Source organism: Meriones unguiculatus, chromosome 6, assembly GCF_030254825.1.
Source record: "Meriones unguiculatus strain TT.TT164.6M chromosome 6, Bangor_MerUng_6.1, whole genome shotgun sequence".
In the NCBI taxonomy this organism is placed as follows: Eukaryota; Metazoa; Chordata; class Mammalia; order Rodentia; family Muridae; genus Meriones; species Meriones unguiculatus.
In genome coordinates, this window is record NC_083354.1 from 86,707,480 (window position 1) to 86,726,699 (window position 19,220).

Sequence of the window (19,220 nt, forward strand, 5' to 3'; positions counted from 1 at the left end):
TGAGGCAGATGGGGACTGAGCCAGATTAACTGCACACAACAGTTCCGCAAGGGACCACCGTGTGCACAGTGGGCATCTAATTTCTAGTTCAGGCTGGATCACAGGCACATGATGTGTGGAGGCTTTAACCAGCAGTGTGGTGAGCCCCAGAGAGGAGACAGAGACAGAGAGACAGAAAGACAGAGACAGAGGAAGAGAGCTCTTCAGCTGAATATCCTTGTCCAGCTTTGAAGACCAACTAGTTTCGAAGACTTCAAAATCAAATAAAAGTAGCATAGACCCGTTGGTCCATCAGACAGAGAAGAGAGGGAATCCCAAAAGACAGCAACCAAGGAAAATCCAGTGAAACTAGCAAGAGGCGGTACTCTCTCTCGTGACCTAGCACGGTGGCACGCGCCTGTTAGCCCACACTGAAGGGGGAGAAGCTCGGCTTTGATGCCAGCCTGTGCTACCTAGGAGTTCAAAGCCAGCTGGGGGTACACAGGAAGATGCTAAAACAAAACAAAACAGGAAAAAAATCTTTCGTTCTCCAAAAGAGCAGAAAAAAAAGTTACAGCCCCAAATCTAAAGGGGGCAAGGGGTCATTGCCAGAAGCCGGTCTGATCTTTCCCTCCTCCCTGAAGTGTTCCAACTGAACAACAAGGTCATAGGTGTGGAGACTTTGTTGACGTCATCCCCAAGGGTCAGCCTCGGAACCAAGGGTTACATCGAGAAGAAATTTGAGAAGCCCATAGAGAAATGGATTCATCCCACAGCCTTTGGGAACCACCTAGCACGCAGCATGGGATCATTCTCTGTTCACCCCTATTCCAGTCTTTCATGAACCTCACTTTCCTGGGAGCCCTCTCTCTCCACTGGATCCATGAGGGAGAAGCTGTCTGAGGAGCCCATTCAACCCGGGGCTGGATCCAGAGAGTAGCACTGGCCCTAGCTCCATGGTTCCCAACTGGTCACACATATCAGATATCCTGCACATCAGACATTTACATCACACTTCATGACAGAAGCAAGATTCAGCTATGAAGTGGCCATGAAATAATTTTATGGTTGGGCGGGGTCACCACAACATGAGGAACTGTATTAAAGGGTCGCAGCATCAGGAAGGTTGAGAACCGCCACCTTAGTTCATCTCCTGGCTCCCCTCCCACCTCTGCGCCCACTGCCGACCAAAGGAGTGCTGGAGATTAAAAGTGGCCGCTGGAGACAGAGGAGAAACAGCCACCAGCTCACCCCACTCCCACCTGTAAGGTAACCAGAAAGGAAAGGAAAATACACCCAGAGGTGAGAAAATGACAGAAAAAAAAAAAGTATCATCTCAATTCAATTATTTTTATAATGAGGTCCTATCAGATAAAAGAATGAGTCTAGAATTCAGAAAGCGGTAAAGAGGGGCCCTGCTCACAGTCTTAGCCCACCCTGACAAATCTCGGTGCAAGGGATTCCCAGCCTGCGATCCTTCACCCCACTGCTAGTATGCAGAGGCAGGGTGCTCAGGAGTGAGGCAAGAATTAAGACCCAGTAGCAGCTTGGCTCCCCCAACAGGCAGTGGAAAAACCAGATTCAAACCCAGGCTTTGTCGCAGGCCATTTCACATCTATAGCAAATAAGGATAATCTCATCCCTGTTCAAGCTCTCCTTGCGTCGCGTCTGTTAAGAAGGCAATATGATTAGCCCGTCAATTTGCCCTCTCGTTGGTAATAATTTCATACTTAGGGGCTTGAGATGCCATCTACGCTGAGAAACAATGAAAACTCAACTCTATAACCCAGCATTGCTGGGGAAAGGGTAGAGTGGGGGATCTCTGACAGGCCAGCCTGGACAAGCAGCGAGAGAGACCCTGTCTCAGAAACAGATGGACAACAACTAAAGAAGGCACCTGATATCTACTTCTGTCCTCTACACACACCAAACACACACATATGTACATACGTAGGAATCCATGAACACACCGGACACATGCAAAGAGAGAAGAAAACCGGATTGGGGAGTAGGACTGAACAATTGCATTTTTTCAAATAATTCTTATTTAAAAAATTATTTTGAGCCTCTTTGCCTGCGCTGTGGTCAGGCCTCATCGTAGAGGTTCACTGACCAGGCATCGGCACCTTCTCAACGGTTGCCAAACCTGGCTGCTCACCTGACTGGCCCTGATGCGTTGCTCTTCAGCTGGAGCGACAAGGCTTCTCCAAGACCCTTTGAGTGCAGCCGTCTAGCTGTCTGTGATTTTTTTTTTTAATCTCTCCGGGGGCTCAGAGATGGGGCCAAGGCTCAGAAGTGTAGGATTAAGGTTTCTAGAAATGCAACCATGTTCTGCATGCTTTCCTCTTACCTGCCTCACTCCTCACACTGACCTGTGAGACGAGGACTTATTACCCCAGAAGACAGGGAAGGTAAGTAACTTGCCTCCGAGTGCAGAGTTTGGTAGAGCTGACGTGTGAACCCAGACAGTCGGGCTCCAGAGCCCTGGAACCAGTGCAGCCAACTGCCTGTGTCTCATGGAGGGAATGTTGCCCTCAGACAACCAAGTACAGGCTAGTGAACTTGAACATGAGAACCACTGAGTTCTTCTCACTGAGCCTGTCATCGCCTGTTCAAAAGTTTCTGTCTTATCAGTGTGTGAAAGTGTAAAAGCAAGCACGGTGTATACTGATGTAAAGGTGGGGGGCAGGCAGCGTTTGGCTAGATGGGAATGAGCCTCATTTTATTCAGAGGCTTCCGACCGCACCCCTGATACGTGCTCTGGTCCCCATTCTAAGCATCCATGACTGTCAGTGCTGCTGAGCCACTCTTGCTCTTCCCAACAGGCTCCTCATAGTCCTGCTGCAGCAGTCCAGCCTCGGTGAGATCAATCACCAGGACACGGAGGTGAGTGGGCTGTCCCCAGCCACATTCTGCACGTGAGGGCGGAAGTTGTCCTTTGCACACCCGTCTCAGCAGGCAAGCTTCTCTGCTCCTACCTTCAGGCAGAACTCTAGCATGTCGGGGGTGGAGGGGGTTGCTTGCATTAAGTACGTAGGGCAGACATTCATCTGACTGGAATTTTGTAATGTCCCTCTGGGTATTCCCTCTCCTGTCTTCTCGAGTCCCCCAAACATAAATAACAAGAAATGGCTCCAAACATGTGTTGTCGTTTTTCCGAGTTAGGATGGACAGGACAGACCCAGGTGAGCATTTCTGGTCCCCACAAATCGCGATTGTCATTTGCTTCACATTACTAAGGTATCCTTGCAGAAGCCTTCCAAATCACCAGCCGCCATCCTTAAGCGGAGTTCTGCCCCCGTGCAGCTTGGGGCCAGCAGCTTTGTCACAGCTATTTTTATTTATGATAGCTACGTCCAAGCTGTCGGAGGATGGGTACTGATTTTCATTGGCCAATGGGTTTCGACTGCAAGCATCCCAAATCCAACTGAAATCTCTGGGCTCCGAGTGGGCAGTCTACTTAAACATCCGCTTGGCTAGGTCACTCATCAGTAGCAAAGGCTGGTGATACTGACAAGTCTAGTCCCACACATACACAGCGTGTCACAGGTCTGGGTAAATCCAGCTGGCCGTAGACACTGAGGTAGGAGCCAGCCCCTCGCAGCTTCCTCCTGACCTGCCTATACTTACTCTGCCCATCTGTCTTGAGCCTTTCACCAAAGGCCTCCCCGCTTGACCATCATGATGACCACACCCCAAGTCCTCTATTCACAGCTCATGTTTGAGGTTGGACATCTCTGACTTGTGGTCACACACTGTGTTCACGCCACACATCTTTCATGACCCAAAGCCAAACCTCAGAGGACAGGGAAGTGTTATGTTTTTAGACTTCTGCTTTGAAAAGCAGAACCAGAGGCTAGCTGGGCGCTCCAGTCACCCTGCGCCCGAGCGTGAAGCGGGGTGCTTGGAAAGTCGCCGTTATGTCAGCATGCTGGGGATGTCTGGCCCCTGAGCAAGCTACCAGCCACTCCCACTACCTCAGCCCCAGGCCTCCCCCCTCCCCAAAGAGGGTCTTATTTAGGTAACTGGTGACTCAGCCATTCATACCCGAAAGCCAGATTCCATTTGCGGACCTGCAACTCTGGCTACTTTGAAGCTGAACTAGTATCATCAGGAAAGTTATAGCTCCCCATCCCCCTTCTCCACCGGGGAAGGCCAAGGTGAACACGGACCTTCCAAAGACTTCTGGTTCTTCCTCATGCAAAGTGACCTCAAAAAAAAAAAAAAATCCAAGAGGCTATCACACCAGTACTTGGACCAACTGAATTCGAATTCTAAACTGAAAAAAACAACAACCTTAAAGATGATGCTGTTCTGCCTAGCGTCAGTCACAGTTTCCTCTTCAACGGATGTCTCAGCAGCTCCACATCCATCTGAAACCCCACTTTAACTAGGCTGCCTGCTGCAGACAGCATGGCCAGTGGACTTCCAGGTGCTCGGCAATTAGGATGTCCCCAGGGAATTTGTCTTTCAAATAAGTTTGGTTTATTCACACAAATATCCCTTACGAATACCCTGCTACAGATATCTCACCAACCAGGGAACAGTTGGCTGGGCAGGAAATACTGCTGTGGGATTCAGCTGGGGGGTTTTCTACAGTGAGGACCCTGGGGGCTCAAGCCACCTCCGCAGCGAAGCCCTTTCAATGTGGCAGGCTGGCAGGATGGCACCGCTGGAGGCCTGAAAGGTCTTGGCCAGTGGCTAGTGCTAACAGATGGGCAGCCATGTGTGAACCCAGCAATGGTAGTACCAGAAGTTCAAAGATCACTGGAGCCAGAGCCACCCTCCGAAGCCAATCTCGGGTCCTCTACTGAAGAGTATTCACACAGAAGCTAGAGAAGCCATGTCTTGGGAGCATGGTGTAGGATCCTCGAGAGCTTTCCCAAAGTTCTGATTTTTGTATCGTTTCACTAGGCGGTGGTTTGGGGCTGTTAGGGTTCACAGCTTTCGGCTAGTCCCTAACCCACCAATGCCGTCTTGTGCGGTTCCGTGGCTGGTCCATTAACACATTAGAGTTTGCTTCTGAGGACTGACTCTTTCCCGAGCTGCTGGGTGGCAAGCTCTACAGGCTTATTCTAAGTCATACAAAATGGCTCCACTTAGCTTCCTAACACCCAAGTTTTTCATACTGTGTGCATTTATAGGAATACATGTAGACTTAATATAGGGTCCGCCCTCTGTATTTGTGGAGAACTAGTCCTGAGCTCTCTAAGGATGCCAAAAATAAAAAATTCAAGTGCCTTCTACAAAGCGGTGTAGTTTTTTGTTTTTGTTTTGTTTTGCTTTTTAAGATTTATTCATTTATTTTATGTATATGAACACTCTGTTTTCATGCACACCAGAAGAGGAATATCAGATTCTATTGCAGATGGTTGTGAACCACCATGTGGTTGCTGGGAATTGAACTCAGGACCCCTGGAAGAGCAGTCAGTGCTCTTAACTGCTGAGCCATCTCTCCAGCCCAGCAGTGTAGTTTTTGCCAGTAGCTTCTGGCTCATCTCTGGGGCCTCAAATGTTCCCTGGACTGATTACAGTACATAGCTAGGGCAAGGCGAGCAGTGTTAACAGTTGTTAGACCGCATTGCTTAATGACAAGCGAGGAGTCTGCGCGCGACTGAGGCAGTTGTTGGGACAAATATTTTTCATCCTCATTTGGTGGAAATCCATGGATGTGCAGCCCACGGAAGTGAAGAGTCATGAGAAGAGGAAAGGACAAATTCAATTTCTGAAATCACCCTAAGACTGGGATGCGATGCTCTTAATGTCAAAAGAACAGGCGTCATTTTGGAGACTGTCCTATGGCATGAAACCATCCTTCTGTGGTCCAGTTTTTCATACAACCGTATTTCCTGCCTATTCGGTAACAACAGAAAGAAAGCCCCTCCCTGAGCCAACCAACCACCTTTGCCTTCAGGTAATCATTTGGCCTTCCCAATCTCTCCATGTATTCGTAGAAGCCACAGGATATCTCATAGAAGCTATGTGCTGTTCTTCGAGTTTACTCTTTCAGCCGTCCATGTTCACAGGCAGAGATCTGGGTCCTTCCTTGGAATGGCTTCCTAGGGGTCCACACTGTGAAACACTTTGGTCCACTTAACAACTCCATTTTCCCTCATCATAACACTAATCTAAAATGAAGTCTTGCGCAAGTTTCCTTGAGTCCCTTATGAAAGCATTCCTCTAATTTCTGGGTAATGGCGTGTTCGTTTTTAGTTTAATGCTTTCTGCCGACTTGTTCCCCAAAGCACCAATCTATAGCTCCGCCAGTAGCTAGGGAGCCCTCTTCTCTCTTGTTGTTGAGTTGCACTCCTGTTTATTTGCGTTTCTCATTTGAGACTGCGTCTTCCGTGCACTTGACACCTTTTCTATATCTTCTTTCATGATCTGCCTCTTTACATGTCTTTTCCATTAATCGACAGGGGTGCTTGTCATTTTCTTATTGTTCCACGTGTTCTGAATGCTGGTCCTTTGTGTCTGCCAGGTTTAAAACATATTTTCAGTTTGTTGAACTATTCACAATTCATGTTTAGAAAATTGTGACTACGATTTATCAAAATAACTGTTTTTTTCCTATTACTGATTTTGCGTTGGGCACCCACTTTTTTTTTTTTTTAAGAGTGCCTATCTACCCTCAGAAACTTAATCACAGAGTGCTACGTTTTCTCTTTGTCTGTGGTTTCATTTCTGAACTCTTTATTCTATTCCAGCAACCGGCTTTGTTTTTCCTGTTTCAAAAATTCTTTACTGTGCGGTTTTGTTACAAAGTGACTTCTTCAGAAGCTCTCCACACTGAAGAGTTTCTTGTGGTGGGAAAGGCAAGCCGGGTCAAGGGCCCTTTGCATGGTCAGTCTAAATGGAGCTCAGAAAAATCAATGGAGGTTTGCCTGTTCCAGTGAAGGAACTATCAAGCTCCCAGTGTCTGGAATCTAGCCCCTCCTTCTCTCGCCTTAACTTTCATAGGAAGAGCACCCATCCCTCCAGCAGGGTGGGTGTGAACTGTCGGTTTCTGGGTTAGAATGCTTAGTGCTTCCACCCAGAGAAGCACCTTCATGCATGGTAGGATGCAGTGTCGATTTTATGCACCATTTCACGTTAGTAGGTTTTTAGGAGCAGCTTCTTGATCCAAATACCAGTTACAACAGCACTCTGAGAAAATAAATCCAACTTGCAAAACCAGATGTGAGGTTCTGGACATGATTCATAGCAGCAGCTCCGCTCTCTGCATTCCTAGCATGTAACCCCAGCCAGCGTGCTCCCAAAAGCAAAGTCAGAAAAAATAGTCCCTGTCTCTGCATCCCACAGAAGGCAAAATGCTAAAACGCTTCTAAATACACCCAAACTTTATACTAAAACTGATCATATTTTAAAGTGGAATAAGGTACACCTACTTAAGAGCCCTTCCCACCCTCTAGGCTTCTTCCTCAAACTCTGTCTCTGAGGACAGCCATGTTTGTACTCTGATTCTACCTCAGTAACTTAGTGGATATCAAAAAGCGTGTGCATGTGCGTGTGGGGGGGGGTGTTTTACTGGATAGATAGCTCAGTGGTTAAGAGCATGTACTACTCTTGGGATTCCCAAGTTTAGTCAGGGTGACTCATAATCACCTATAAATTCAGCATCTGGGGACTCAATGCCCCTAGGCTCCATGGACACTGGCATCCAAGTTTCTCTCCTTTACACACACACACACACAAAGACACACACACACACACAAAGACACACATACTTTAAATATTTTAAAACTGTGCATATATACAAATAAATATACATTATAGAAAGAAACAGAATTTTCTGTAATTTATTTGTATTATGTATCTGAGTGCTCTGTTTTCATGCACAGCAGAAGAGGGCACCAGATCTCATTACAGATGGCTGTGAGCCACCATGTCATTGCTGGGAATTGAACTCAGGACCTCTGGAAGAGCAGCCAGTGCCCTTAACTGCTTAGCCATCTCACCAGCCCTGATTTTTAAAGATGATTTTATTTATTTTTATATTACATTAGTGTTTTGCCTGCACGTTTGTCTGTTTGAGGGTGTCAGATCTCCTGGAACTGGAGTTACAGACAAGTGTGAGCTGCCACACGGCTGCTGGGAATCGAACCCCGTGGTCCTCTGGCAGAACAGTCACTGCTCCTAATCACGGAGCCACTTCTCCAGTCCGAAACAGAAATTTTTATTTCAAGAAAAAGTCATGTCATTCAGGTTATTTTTATATTAAAGCCTCTTTTCTCCTCTGTTTTGTTTCCTAACTCAACTACACATTTCACAAATCAGACAATTCTAGGTGACATTAGTTATTTCCAACATCTACTCTCAAAAATAATAAACAGTATTCCCTATCACTTAGCATCTTCCAAAAAGTCCTATAGACTAAAGAGCAAGAAATTCTTTTTTCTTGTGTGTTTGTGTGTGTGTGTTTGAAACAGAGTTTCTCTGTACAGCCTTGGCTGTCCTGGACTCCCTTTGTAGACCAGGATGGCCTCAAACTTGCCTCTGCCTCCGGTGCTGGGATTACAGGAATGTGCTACCACACCCTGCTAAGAGTGAGAAATTGTTACACATGTTTTGCAGCATGGATACATTTCACCTGCTGGTAAGGCCTATGGACCTCTAGTTAGAAGAGGATCTGAAATGACACAAAACAAAACATGTAGGGTTACCACAACAATCAATTGTTTTGAAATATAGCTATCAGAATGTTTAGTCAGTAACAGTAACACACAAGCTGCATTTGTATATTGAACTGCTTCTTTCCAGGTAGTGGGGGCCTGAACCTACATTCATAGATTCACCGACAGCCTAGCACATTCCAGGGGAGATAGCTTGGTAGCTCTACCATTAAGCTATATCCCCAGGCTTCTTTTTGGTTTGGTTTGGTCTCATTTGGTGTGGTCTGGTTTAGTTTGCTTTGGTTTGGGTCTTATTAGATTGGCAAAGCCAACCTTGAACTCACTTTTATAGCCCAGGCTGGCCTTGAATTCACCATCTCCCTAAATGCCTGGGATTCCTGGCTCTCAACACTAGGTCTGACTTACACAAGCTTTTTATTGATACATTGATACATTAAATAAGATTTTTTTTTTCTCTTTCTATCTTTTTTTTTTTCCTTTTTGGTTTTTTGACTAAGGTTTCTCTGTAACTCTGGCTGTCCTGGAACTCGCCTTGTAGACCAGGCTGGCCTCTAACTCAGAGATCTGGCTGCCTCTGCCTCCCTAGTACTGGGATCAAAGGCCTGCATGGCTGTGCCTGGCTGCATTACGTAAGATTTGATGCAGGGACCAACATCTACCATTCTGAAGTGGAGATGCGCGGAAATGATACTGTGAGTGTCTGCGGTCACAGAGGTGAGACAGAAGTGCCTGTGTGGCCGGGTAGCAGGTTCTCTGAACACTGCTAACAACTGTAAGTCATTTCCAATGTTCATAACTGAGACGACGCTCAATGAAGACGGGGCTCATTTCTCTGATACAACCTCACGTATTTCTATCCTTATTTCTATCCATGGGTATAACTGCTACTCTAGTTCATGGTCATTCAAAGAAAATAGCTTCCAAAATCATTTTGAGCATTGAATGGGATACTTGGCCTTCCCAGATGGTTATAGCTATTTTATTCTTTGGACAAGTATTTGCTATGTCCCTACCGTGTCTTCTTAGAGTTTTACTGCTGCTCTTGTAGAGTTTACCCGTTAGTTCAGAAGAATGGAACTATTCAGTTCTGCTTAAAATTAAGCACAACTTTGATCTCTCTACTTTTGTTTTGGTTGGTTGGTTAGATTTTTTCAAGACAGGCTCTCTCTATGTAGCCCTGGCTGTTCTGGAACTTCCTGTGTAGACCCTGCTGACTTCAAACTCAGAGACCTGGCTGCCTCTTTCTCCCAAATTCTGTGATAAATCGTGTATTACTATGCACAACTTCTTATTTTGTATGTTTGTTCTTGTTAGAATCTGCTTCTATTTCATTTTTTTCCTTGTATTGGTTTACATTATAGGAATCTCCATTCTAAAGGCATTTTTAGGTATCATTTTGGGAACTCTTAAGAAGTGAGAGTTCCTGAGACAGCATTACAGTAACCGTCTCCAGTACTAAGACCTAACCTCAGCTACTTATCTCCAGCTGTAATCTTTGGCTGTTGTGATGTTAGTTGTTTTTCCAAGGCAGAGATAAGGATCAATTTACTGATCTTTTTGATCTATAAGAGTTTGGAGTTTTTTGTTCTTGTTTTCTTCCAAATAAAAGTGAAATAAAATTGTTTCACCACAGAACTTGTAATAGTAAAGAGTTTTTAAAATTCTCCCTTCTCTTCCTCCCCCCATCCCCATTCATGGCCCTGTTCAGGCTGGACCCTTCCAGATCTCTCTGGCTGAATTCTCCCTCTTATCTCTAGTAAACCTTCTCCATTCATGTTTAGGAACAACATGTCCTCATTCTTTTCATTCAGTTTTTCATCAGTGAGGGACAGACGGGGCTCCTGTGCAGTTCTAGACCCTTCAAGAGGTAGAGGTGTTTTTGCTGATCTCTCAGCCCTCTGCTATTGTTCCATCCTCCCCACGCCTAGACAATCCAGGCACTGTGTGTGGCCACCCCAGCATCACTCTCTATGTCCTTAAGTGGTAAGGAGCAGAGGTAAAATCACTTCACACTAATCAGATTCGTGATTCCAGAGAAAAGACTCAGCCACAGGTGTCAGAGAGGGAGATCTGAGATTCTTTTAGAACCTGTCAGCTAAGCAGAAGTTGAAATGGCCCATCATGGTTACTCATCTGTGCAAGAGTGCCATTTCACAACAGCCCTCACGTGTACCCACCAGATACAAGGGGCCCTGAGTTCTGCAGTGACCTCAAGAGACAGCCTAGGCCAAAGAAACACACGCTGGAGCCCTTCTGCTCTTAGTGCACCCTGAATTATACTCCAGTCTTTGAACCGATGTTTGTTTTTCATAAAAAGTAGAATTCTGCTGGCACCAAGGCCATCTGGGGATTACCTGCATCGTGTCTCTGATTCCTAGGTTGTCACCTCCTGAATGTTTCCACGGCCGAGCTAAATCTTCAGTGGATCCGAGAAGACAGATAGTGGAAACACTTACGGGGGTTGCTATCTCACATCCAACAAATTCCATAGCCCCTGTGTCCAAAAGATCCTTGGTTAGCTGGAATTCGCTACTTCTTGACCACATGTCTTGAACAGCCTGCTTCGTGCTTGGTGCAGTAGACAGCATCTTCATTTGCACGCATCACATTTCCGTTGCGGCATCTATCGCTGTTTAGTGCAGAGCAGCTTCCGAGCCTGAAGGCTGCCTGTACATGTCCCCATAGCCTTCACCATGTGCAGCCCGACTCCCCGAAGGCTCCCCAGGAGCTGAAGAAAGGAGGAAGCAGTTTTAGGAAAATGTTCCTCGATGATGTCTTGCCCAATACCTATGGCTGCCCAGCTGCCTGAATGGCTTAGCCAACTGCCCGTGAGCTTTGGAAAGCTTTGGTTTTCTGATTACTAATGCTACGAGGATTTATTTTTATTTCTCATTAGCTCAGCTGGAAAAAAAAAACAGCGACAGGAAATTTCTCTTGACTGAACATTTACACATTGTTTACAGTGTAATAGAATTCAGGGAAGTTAAGTCAAGTCATAGTTGGTGGGCATAGTCATTTGTCCATTTGTCCGTGCCTTTAATCTCTATACTCAGTAGAAAAGGGGAAGCAGGAAGAAGCTGGTTACTATTCTTTCAGAACGAACTCTGCCGGAGATGAAGGTTTGGTAATGCCTGACTACTTGTCTAACCAATGAAAGTGGAGTAAAAATTACACTTAAATATTAACCTTAGCTGGGCAGTGGTGGCACACACCTTTAATCCCAGCACTCAGGAGGCAGAGGCAGGTAGATCTCTGAGTTGGAGGCCAGCCTGGTCTACAAAGTGAGTTAGAGGAAAGCCAAGGCTACACAGAGAACCCCTGTCTTGAAAGCAATAAAAGGAGTCATTTCTAAAGTGTGGCTAGCTATGCTTTTAGAAGAAACCTAAAGACAGCTGACACTGTGTGTGTGTGAGAGAGAGAGAGAGAGAGAGACCCTACACTCTAGTGAGAACCACCATTATGTAAAATGACAAGACTTGAGTCAGTTAAGATGAAACACACAAAAAGAATTCCCCAGCATAGTTCCTCTCCAAGCACGGAAGTGTACCAGTGTGGTAAAGATCATTTTTCTCCAGAACCACAGACACATGGATTTGTCCAGCCATCTCAAGCACTCGGCCAATGCCTCACGCAAGTTGCTTAACCTGCCTGCTTCAGTTTCCTCGCTTTAAAAATGATTCTAAAACTCCTTTCCTTGGGATCACGGTAAAAATTCAATGAGATAATACATACATATTTCTTGGTGCCAAATAGGTGCACAAAGGTAACATTCAGGTTGACCAGCTAGCTAAGCAGGAAGAGGACAACCTGGTTCTCTCCAGGAAAGAGAACACAGAACTACAAGCTGACCTCTGACCTCTATGTGCACCCACACACACACACATGCAAAATAAATAAACAAATGTTTTTAAAACATAGTAACATTCTTATTATCCTACTCCTTCACCACAACATGCTCTGGTTGCCTTTTAAAGCTTTATTGTTTTAAAAGAATAATACTTAAAACATAGCAAGCTTGTGCAGGACACAATAATTAGCCTTGCATAACCATAGTTTAGTTTACAAGCACATTTTCACAGTGAATTCCTACATGCTTAAGTCACAGTTCTACAAAGTCCTTGTCACTTATTGCATGTTTCCTTTTATTTGTGTGTGTGTAAGGGGGTGTACATTCATACGTGTGTGTGTGTGTGTGTGTGTGTGTGTGTGCGCGCGCACACACACACGCACACACATGGAACTAGAGATCAATGTAGGGGGTCTTCCTCAATGGCTCTCTACCTCATTTTTTGAGACAGGGTATCTCCGTGAACCTGAGGCTCACCAATTCAGCTAGCCTGACTGGCCAGCAAGCCTGTGGGATCCTCCTACCTCCATCTCTCCAGCGCTGGGGTTATAGGTGAATCCTTCTAGGCCTGGCCTTTTAACATGGCTGCTGGGGATTCAGACGTGTGTTCTCATGCTTTTGAGTCAAGCACTTCACAAACTGAGCCATCTTCTCCTCGGTTAATAGTTGTTCTGAGAATGAGATCTTCTGGGACACTCACTGAAAATTCTGAAGTGTGGATTGATCAGTTGGTAACAGCTAAACATGTTTGTTTTGTATGGAGAATTCATTTTACATCTTCTCTTCTTATGTGTATATAAAAGTGCAAAGCTGGGGCTAGTCAACAAAAGTGGCTCAGTCAACAGAAGTTTTCTGCTCTACCAAAAGAACTTAAGTTTTGAACCACATAAAAGGCTGGGCACACTGTGCACCTGTAATTCCATCACTAGAGAAGTAGAGACAGGTGAGTCCCTGGCACTCACCTACCAGTAAGCCTAGCCAGTTCAGTGAGCTCCAACTTCAGCTGTTCCAAAAATTAGGTAGAGAACAACCAAGAAAGACACTGGACACCAACCTCTGGCTTTTACATACACATACACTGACATTCACATACATTTTCATCCTCATGCACACATGAGCACATGCATGAACATATACACATATATACCACACCAGAAAGAAAGAAAGAAAGAAAGAAAGAAAGAAAGAAAGAAAGAAAGAAAGAAAGAAAGAAAGAAAGAAAGGAGACAGAGAGAGGGAGGGAGGAAGGGAAGGAAGGAAGGAAGGAAGGAAGGAAGGAAGGAAGGAAGGAAGGAAGGAAGGAAGGCAAGCCTACAAACTGATAGAGGGCAAAGCCAAATTTTACAAAATCAAGAAATGTTGTCAAGAACACTGGGAAGTCATTCACTCACTTAACAAGTAGCCTTTTCTTAGGACCTACAAGGCTTAATTCAGGACTTTCAGAATTAAGACAACCAGATAAGAGGCCAGCTATCATTAAGCCAGTGATTGAAACAGGGGTCTCTCTAGGGAAGAAGTAATCAATGTGAAGTAAAATAAAAGGAATAGGGTCCCCTCATGTCTGGCTTTCTCATTCCAGTGGCCCATAGAAGAAGACCCATAGAAACTCGTGGGTGACTCCGTGTTCCAAAACACAGCAACTGCACCAAATAGGCAAGCCCCACTGTCTTTACACCCGCATTCTTTTCCATATGGAATCAATTTGTCAAACAGCCCCATGAATGGCTCTGCAGGCTCAATATTAGAGAACACTTGAAACTTGAAACCTGCCAGCACACCATAAATTACAGGTCCGAAAGATGAAACTGGTTGAAGGGATGTAGCACCCTGAGCCCCATGCCCCACAAACAACCTCAGATCCTGGACTCAGATGTGTTCTCACTGACTGGAGCGCTTTGCTAGGGCTGTTCCTTCTTCTAGGAAATAAAAGGATGTTGGCAGACATCAGGGTTGGCTAGCTGCTGTGGTAATGCAAAATCTCAGTCTCCTGGCACAAGGAAATGGACTTTTTGTTCCTAGCGTGGTGTGATGCTCATCAATGAGGTGGTCCTGTTCTCTCTCATCAGTTAGGGGCTTGGGCTTTGCAGCTGTGTGGTTCCATCTCTTGTCTTCTATGGCCCTGTCCTCCACATACATTGGCGGGTGAGGAGAGAAAACAGGTGGGAAGAACTGTGTCCTCTCTAGACCAGGTCTCAAGGGAGTTTTTCTCCCTTTTGTCCATTTTCCTCCGATAGTTGGAACTCTGTCGCAATGACTGAACCTGGTGTAGAAAGCTTAGAATGTGGTCTGACTGTGTGTCCAGGGAGAAGAGAAAATACCTTGGGAACATGGAGGGATATTTCTCCACAGCCCTTACTCCAGATGGTGTCTGGAGGATGACGTAATATATAGCTGTAGGAATTCATATGAATTTCTGGATCAATAAATACTCCAGAATGGCTAGGTCAAGGCTTGTCTTCTCCACCCACCAGGCCTGCTGCCTATCTTCATGCTGTCTGGAGGAATAACTGTAAAAGAGGAACTACAAAGCTGGTCCGAGCCTTTGCCTTCTTTTGGGTATCCTAGAATCAATTAATTTTGGATGTTTTCATGTGGGGAGAGAAGTGACCAAGGAGAGGCCATCTTTCATCACATACACCCAAATACCACTGTTTCTTTGGGCCTTCCACTGCCCAGTGTAAAGTCACTTGCCATTAAGGCATCCCTTAACTGTGTGACCTTCAGGTCTCGGGGAAGCTGAGCTGTGTCAGATAGACTCAGCTAGCTCCATTCTCCCAGCTGCCATGGAAGGATTTCCTCTCGACAGTGTAAATCAGATCCTTCCAACACCCCCTTGAAATCCGGCACCGTGTTTCCGCTCATGTAGAATAAAATGCAGATGATTTATGATGGATCAGTATCCCTACCTATCTCCCAGGATCAGCCCATCTTCAACTTCATCTCTCCTTTTCCCTAGTTTGTTCATTCATTCATCCCATAACCCATAGTTATTCACACAGTCTGTGTTCTTGCATGGCTGCTGTCTCAGCTGCTGTCCTTGTCCCTATTCTCAGCTATGTGGCTTGGTGCTGGCCTTCTTCCTCCTTCAGTCCGTCTCCCGGAAGCCTGTTTAGAGCAGACCTTGCTCCCTTGGTTGTGCTCCGTGTGCCCACTGCTAATCAGGAAGCTTCCCTGGCTCCCCCGGGTACAATTGCTGTCTGTCTCCTTCTACATCAGCCCAACCCCCGTAAGGGCAGACGTCTTGTTTCTCCTGGTCACTTTTGTATCCTCAACAGCTGTTAATGCGATGAGAAGTTTATCACCAACTATCCCTCGAACAAATGGTTTAACGAATGGATGAACTAAAAAGTGGCAGCGATGGGTGCCTTGCTGGTGGCCTGTGGGAGAACTGATCTTGTTTGCCCTTAGGAACCTGTGTTTATTTCTCGTCCCTCTGATCGTTATGTTGCAGGGAATGACGCCGCTCCATTGGGCAGCTTTCCACAACCGGCCTCAGCACACACAAATGCTGTTGAAGAAGGGGGCAGACCCTACCCTCGTGGACAAGGACTTCAAAACAGCTCTCCATTGGGCAGTTCAGGTGAGAGAGCAGGCTGTGAGCTCATGTCAAGTTTAAATGATGTAAAGCTATGTTAGCTATATGCTGAACAGGCCCACCACGAAAGTGGGAACTATCACACATGCTAGTCCTGATACTTGAAATGTACATGCAAGGACAGTCTCTATTCCTTTGCCCTCCTTTCATATCCAGAAAGGCAATAGGAAATCTGACACACACACACACACACACACACACACACACACACACACACACACACACACAGTCAGTGCTTAAAATTGACTCACAGAAACCCTCGGAGGATTATCGGGCAAATCTCTTCAAAATCTTTGGAAATCTCTTCAAAATCAGAGCTCACTTTCTTCCACCCCAGCCCTCCACTGCAGATGGTCCTGACTTTTGCACGGAATGGTGAAAACAATGCCTCACACGCCTGCATCACTGTCACGGGAGTTGAGCCACCTCAGTCCACACAGCCATAAGTAGCAGAATAGGCGTGTGGATTCTAGAGTGTAAGAAAACTCAAACAGACTGAGCCGAAAGAATGGAGCCAGCTAAGAGCTCTGAAGTCTGTCCTACGGCCAAGGGGATGGCTCACTGACAAATGAACGGAGTTACCTAGTCCCACCCTCAAGGAGAGCAGCTGGGTGCCTCCTTCAGCAAGAACAAGTTCGTTCTTGTTTTCGATAGGCATCGGTTTCGATGCCCACGCACAGATCCCCTCACTCTTCCCTGCCATTGGCCAGTCAGGATAACGTTTCAGAAGGGCTGCCAGCCTGGCTGTGAGAGTCACCTCTGCTACCCAGCTGTGGTTTCACTCAGTGTTTTCATGTTGGCAGAGGTAGCACCTGGGACTTTCAGGACTCACACGTGTGCCCTAGGTAAGGGAAAAACAAGTGATTTGGAAACTGCTGTTTTTGTGCCTCTAAACTTGGCTTCAGTTACGGGGCACTGGACCCAGCCCTGGGCAAAATCGCACAGCAAACAAGACTTGTTTTGGTCAGCTCCACCTGCCCTGGCATCCTCCTACGTACTTTCATTATCTAACCACAGCCCCTCCCCCTCCCTGCCTGCTCTGTCCGGGACACTTAGAAATTGCCTCTGGCCAGTTAGGGGTTCCATTGGGTGGTGGGGTCTGGCTCAGTATGCAAGCAATGTCCTGGGCACGGTGGTTCTGAACTGAGGTGGGAATGAATTAAATATGTCTCCATCTTCACCCTCCACACCCTCGCTCAAGCTCTGACTCCTGCCTCTGGGCTGTGTGTCCCTTGGGAAAATCTCCTCCTAGGTGATTCTGTTGGACAAGCACCACGTGCTCCCTCTTCCTCCCTAAATTAGCCTTTTCCATGGAAAGAACTCCCAGCAGGCCTTGCGCAATGGCCAATTGATAAGGCGTCTGCTCCTATCCTCTAGGTGGCAGTTTGGCAGAAGCCAGAGCAACACACTCTTGAATTTCCATGACAGCCCCGATTTGACCTAAGGAGAGACACCCATACCTTTTCAGTTGAACTCCAAATTACCAGGAGAGGGAGGGGATGAGTGAAACCGTGCGCACGGCAGCTGTAGGATGTGGGATGGAGCAGGAGGAAGCAAGTCGCTCTGTTATGATCCCTAACTTTTACAGAGACTTGATTGTCGTATTGAGTGTCCTACTCTCTAGATCAGCAGTTCTCAACCTGTGGGTTGTGACCGCCTTTGGGGGTTGAACGACCCTTTCATGGGATCACCTGAGACCAATGGAAAACACAGATATTTACATTAAGATTTATAATGGCTCAAATGTACAGTTATGAAGCAGCAATGAAAATAATTTTATGGTTGGGGGTCACCACAACATAAGAAAATGTATTAAAGGGTGGCAGCATTAGGAAGGTTGACAACCTCTGCTCGAAATGATCATGTTGTAAGTGATTAGTGCTTCCAACCTGCCATTTTTATGAGACTCATATAAAGAGCTTTTAAATATTATGGATACTTGGGCCCAACTCCTAGGTTCTTCTGGAGCCCAGGCAAGGATATTATTAAGGTTCCTTCCTCTCCCAAAAAAATTAAAATGTGCTGCTAGGATTAAGAACCGCTGTCATAGAAGAACTCGTGTTAATGGATGCCAATATCTTATCTACTCTTATCTTCAATGCTTGCATGTTGACCATGATTGTACACATGAAATACCTCATGTATTTGCTCCATCACTCAGTACTTTCTTTTCTGGAGCATCTACTATCTGCCACCGGAAGTAAAATGAATAACAGAAAAAAGGTTCCTTTCAGTACCTCACTATGGTGCCCAATAGTCTATGTGCAGCTGTATGTGCTCGCATTCATTTTCCTGAAGAAAGAGTCCACAGCTTTCTTCAATGACTCAATGACGGTTGGTAACTACAACAACATGTAAAGAATCCTGTCTCTGGAGGACCTGTGTTCCCTCTCCCATCCATACGATTAGTACTGAGAGTCAAATTCCCAGACTGTGCATTATTCCCTTTACGGCGCAAAGACTGGGAGTAATTGTGGAAATCATTGCTACGCTGGTCTTCTGTAGTCTTATTCCTTGTCGCACGGGTCCAGGACTGCACTGTCTTTAAAAAGTTTTCACATGAATGAGTCTACTTCCCATTGTTACTTATTCCCTTGCTCAACTTCCTGCTTTTCTCTGGAACTGTAGGATGAGATCACCTTTAAAACTACAATGCTTGGAAATAATTAAGCCTTTGTATTTGACCCCAAATAACCAAAGCAGTAAAGATCTGAAACACCAGGCCTACAAACTAACTTCAACTTCTGCTTTCTTTTCCATAGGTTCCTTCTTAGCTAGGGATATGCTACAATGGCCATTGCCTCTTTCCTATTCTCCTATCTGTCTAGAAGATTCTACCGTGTGGCTATAGCTGGGGTAACAGGAGCATGTTACTTGTCTCAGGATTTTATTGCTATGAAGAGACACCCATGATCACAGCAACTCTCATAAAGGAAAACATTTCATTGGTGCTGGCTTACAGTTTCAGAGGTTTAGTGCTTTGTCAGTATGGTGGAAAGCGTGAGAGCATGCAGGCAGACATGGTGCTGGAGACAGAGCTGAGGGTTCTGCATCTTGAGCTTCTGAGACCTCAAAGCCTGCCCCTACAGTGACACACTTCCTCTAGCAAAACCACACCTCCTAAGAGTGCCATTCATTCCCTGAGTCAAGCATTTAAACACGTGAG

At 45.9% G+C, this 19,220-nt stretch overlaps 1 protein-coding gene across 6 annotated transcripts in view; it reads left to right on the forward strand.

Annotated features, from left to right (window-relative positions):
• Ankrd55 (ankyrin repeat domain 55) overlaps positions 1–19,220 on the forward strand; it is an 87,079-nt gene that overhangs the window by 36,666 nt on the left and 31,193 nt on the right. For all 6 annotated transcript variants that reach the window (XR_009592414.1, XR_009592413.1, XM_060385717.1 and 3 more), the window contains 2 exons: positions 2,805–2,865; positions 15,911–16,039. Coding sequence is in view for 4 of the 6 variants with exons in the window: in XM_060385717.1 (XP_060241700.1) it covers positions 2,805–2,865; positions 15,911–16,039 (190 nt within the window). In the remaining 2 variants the exon portion in view is untranslated. The remainder of the gene's footprint in view (positions 1–2,804; positions 2,866–15,910; positions 16,040–19,220) is intronic.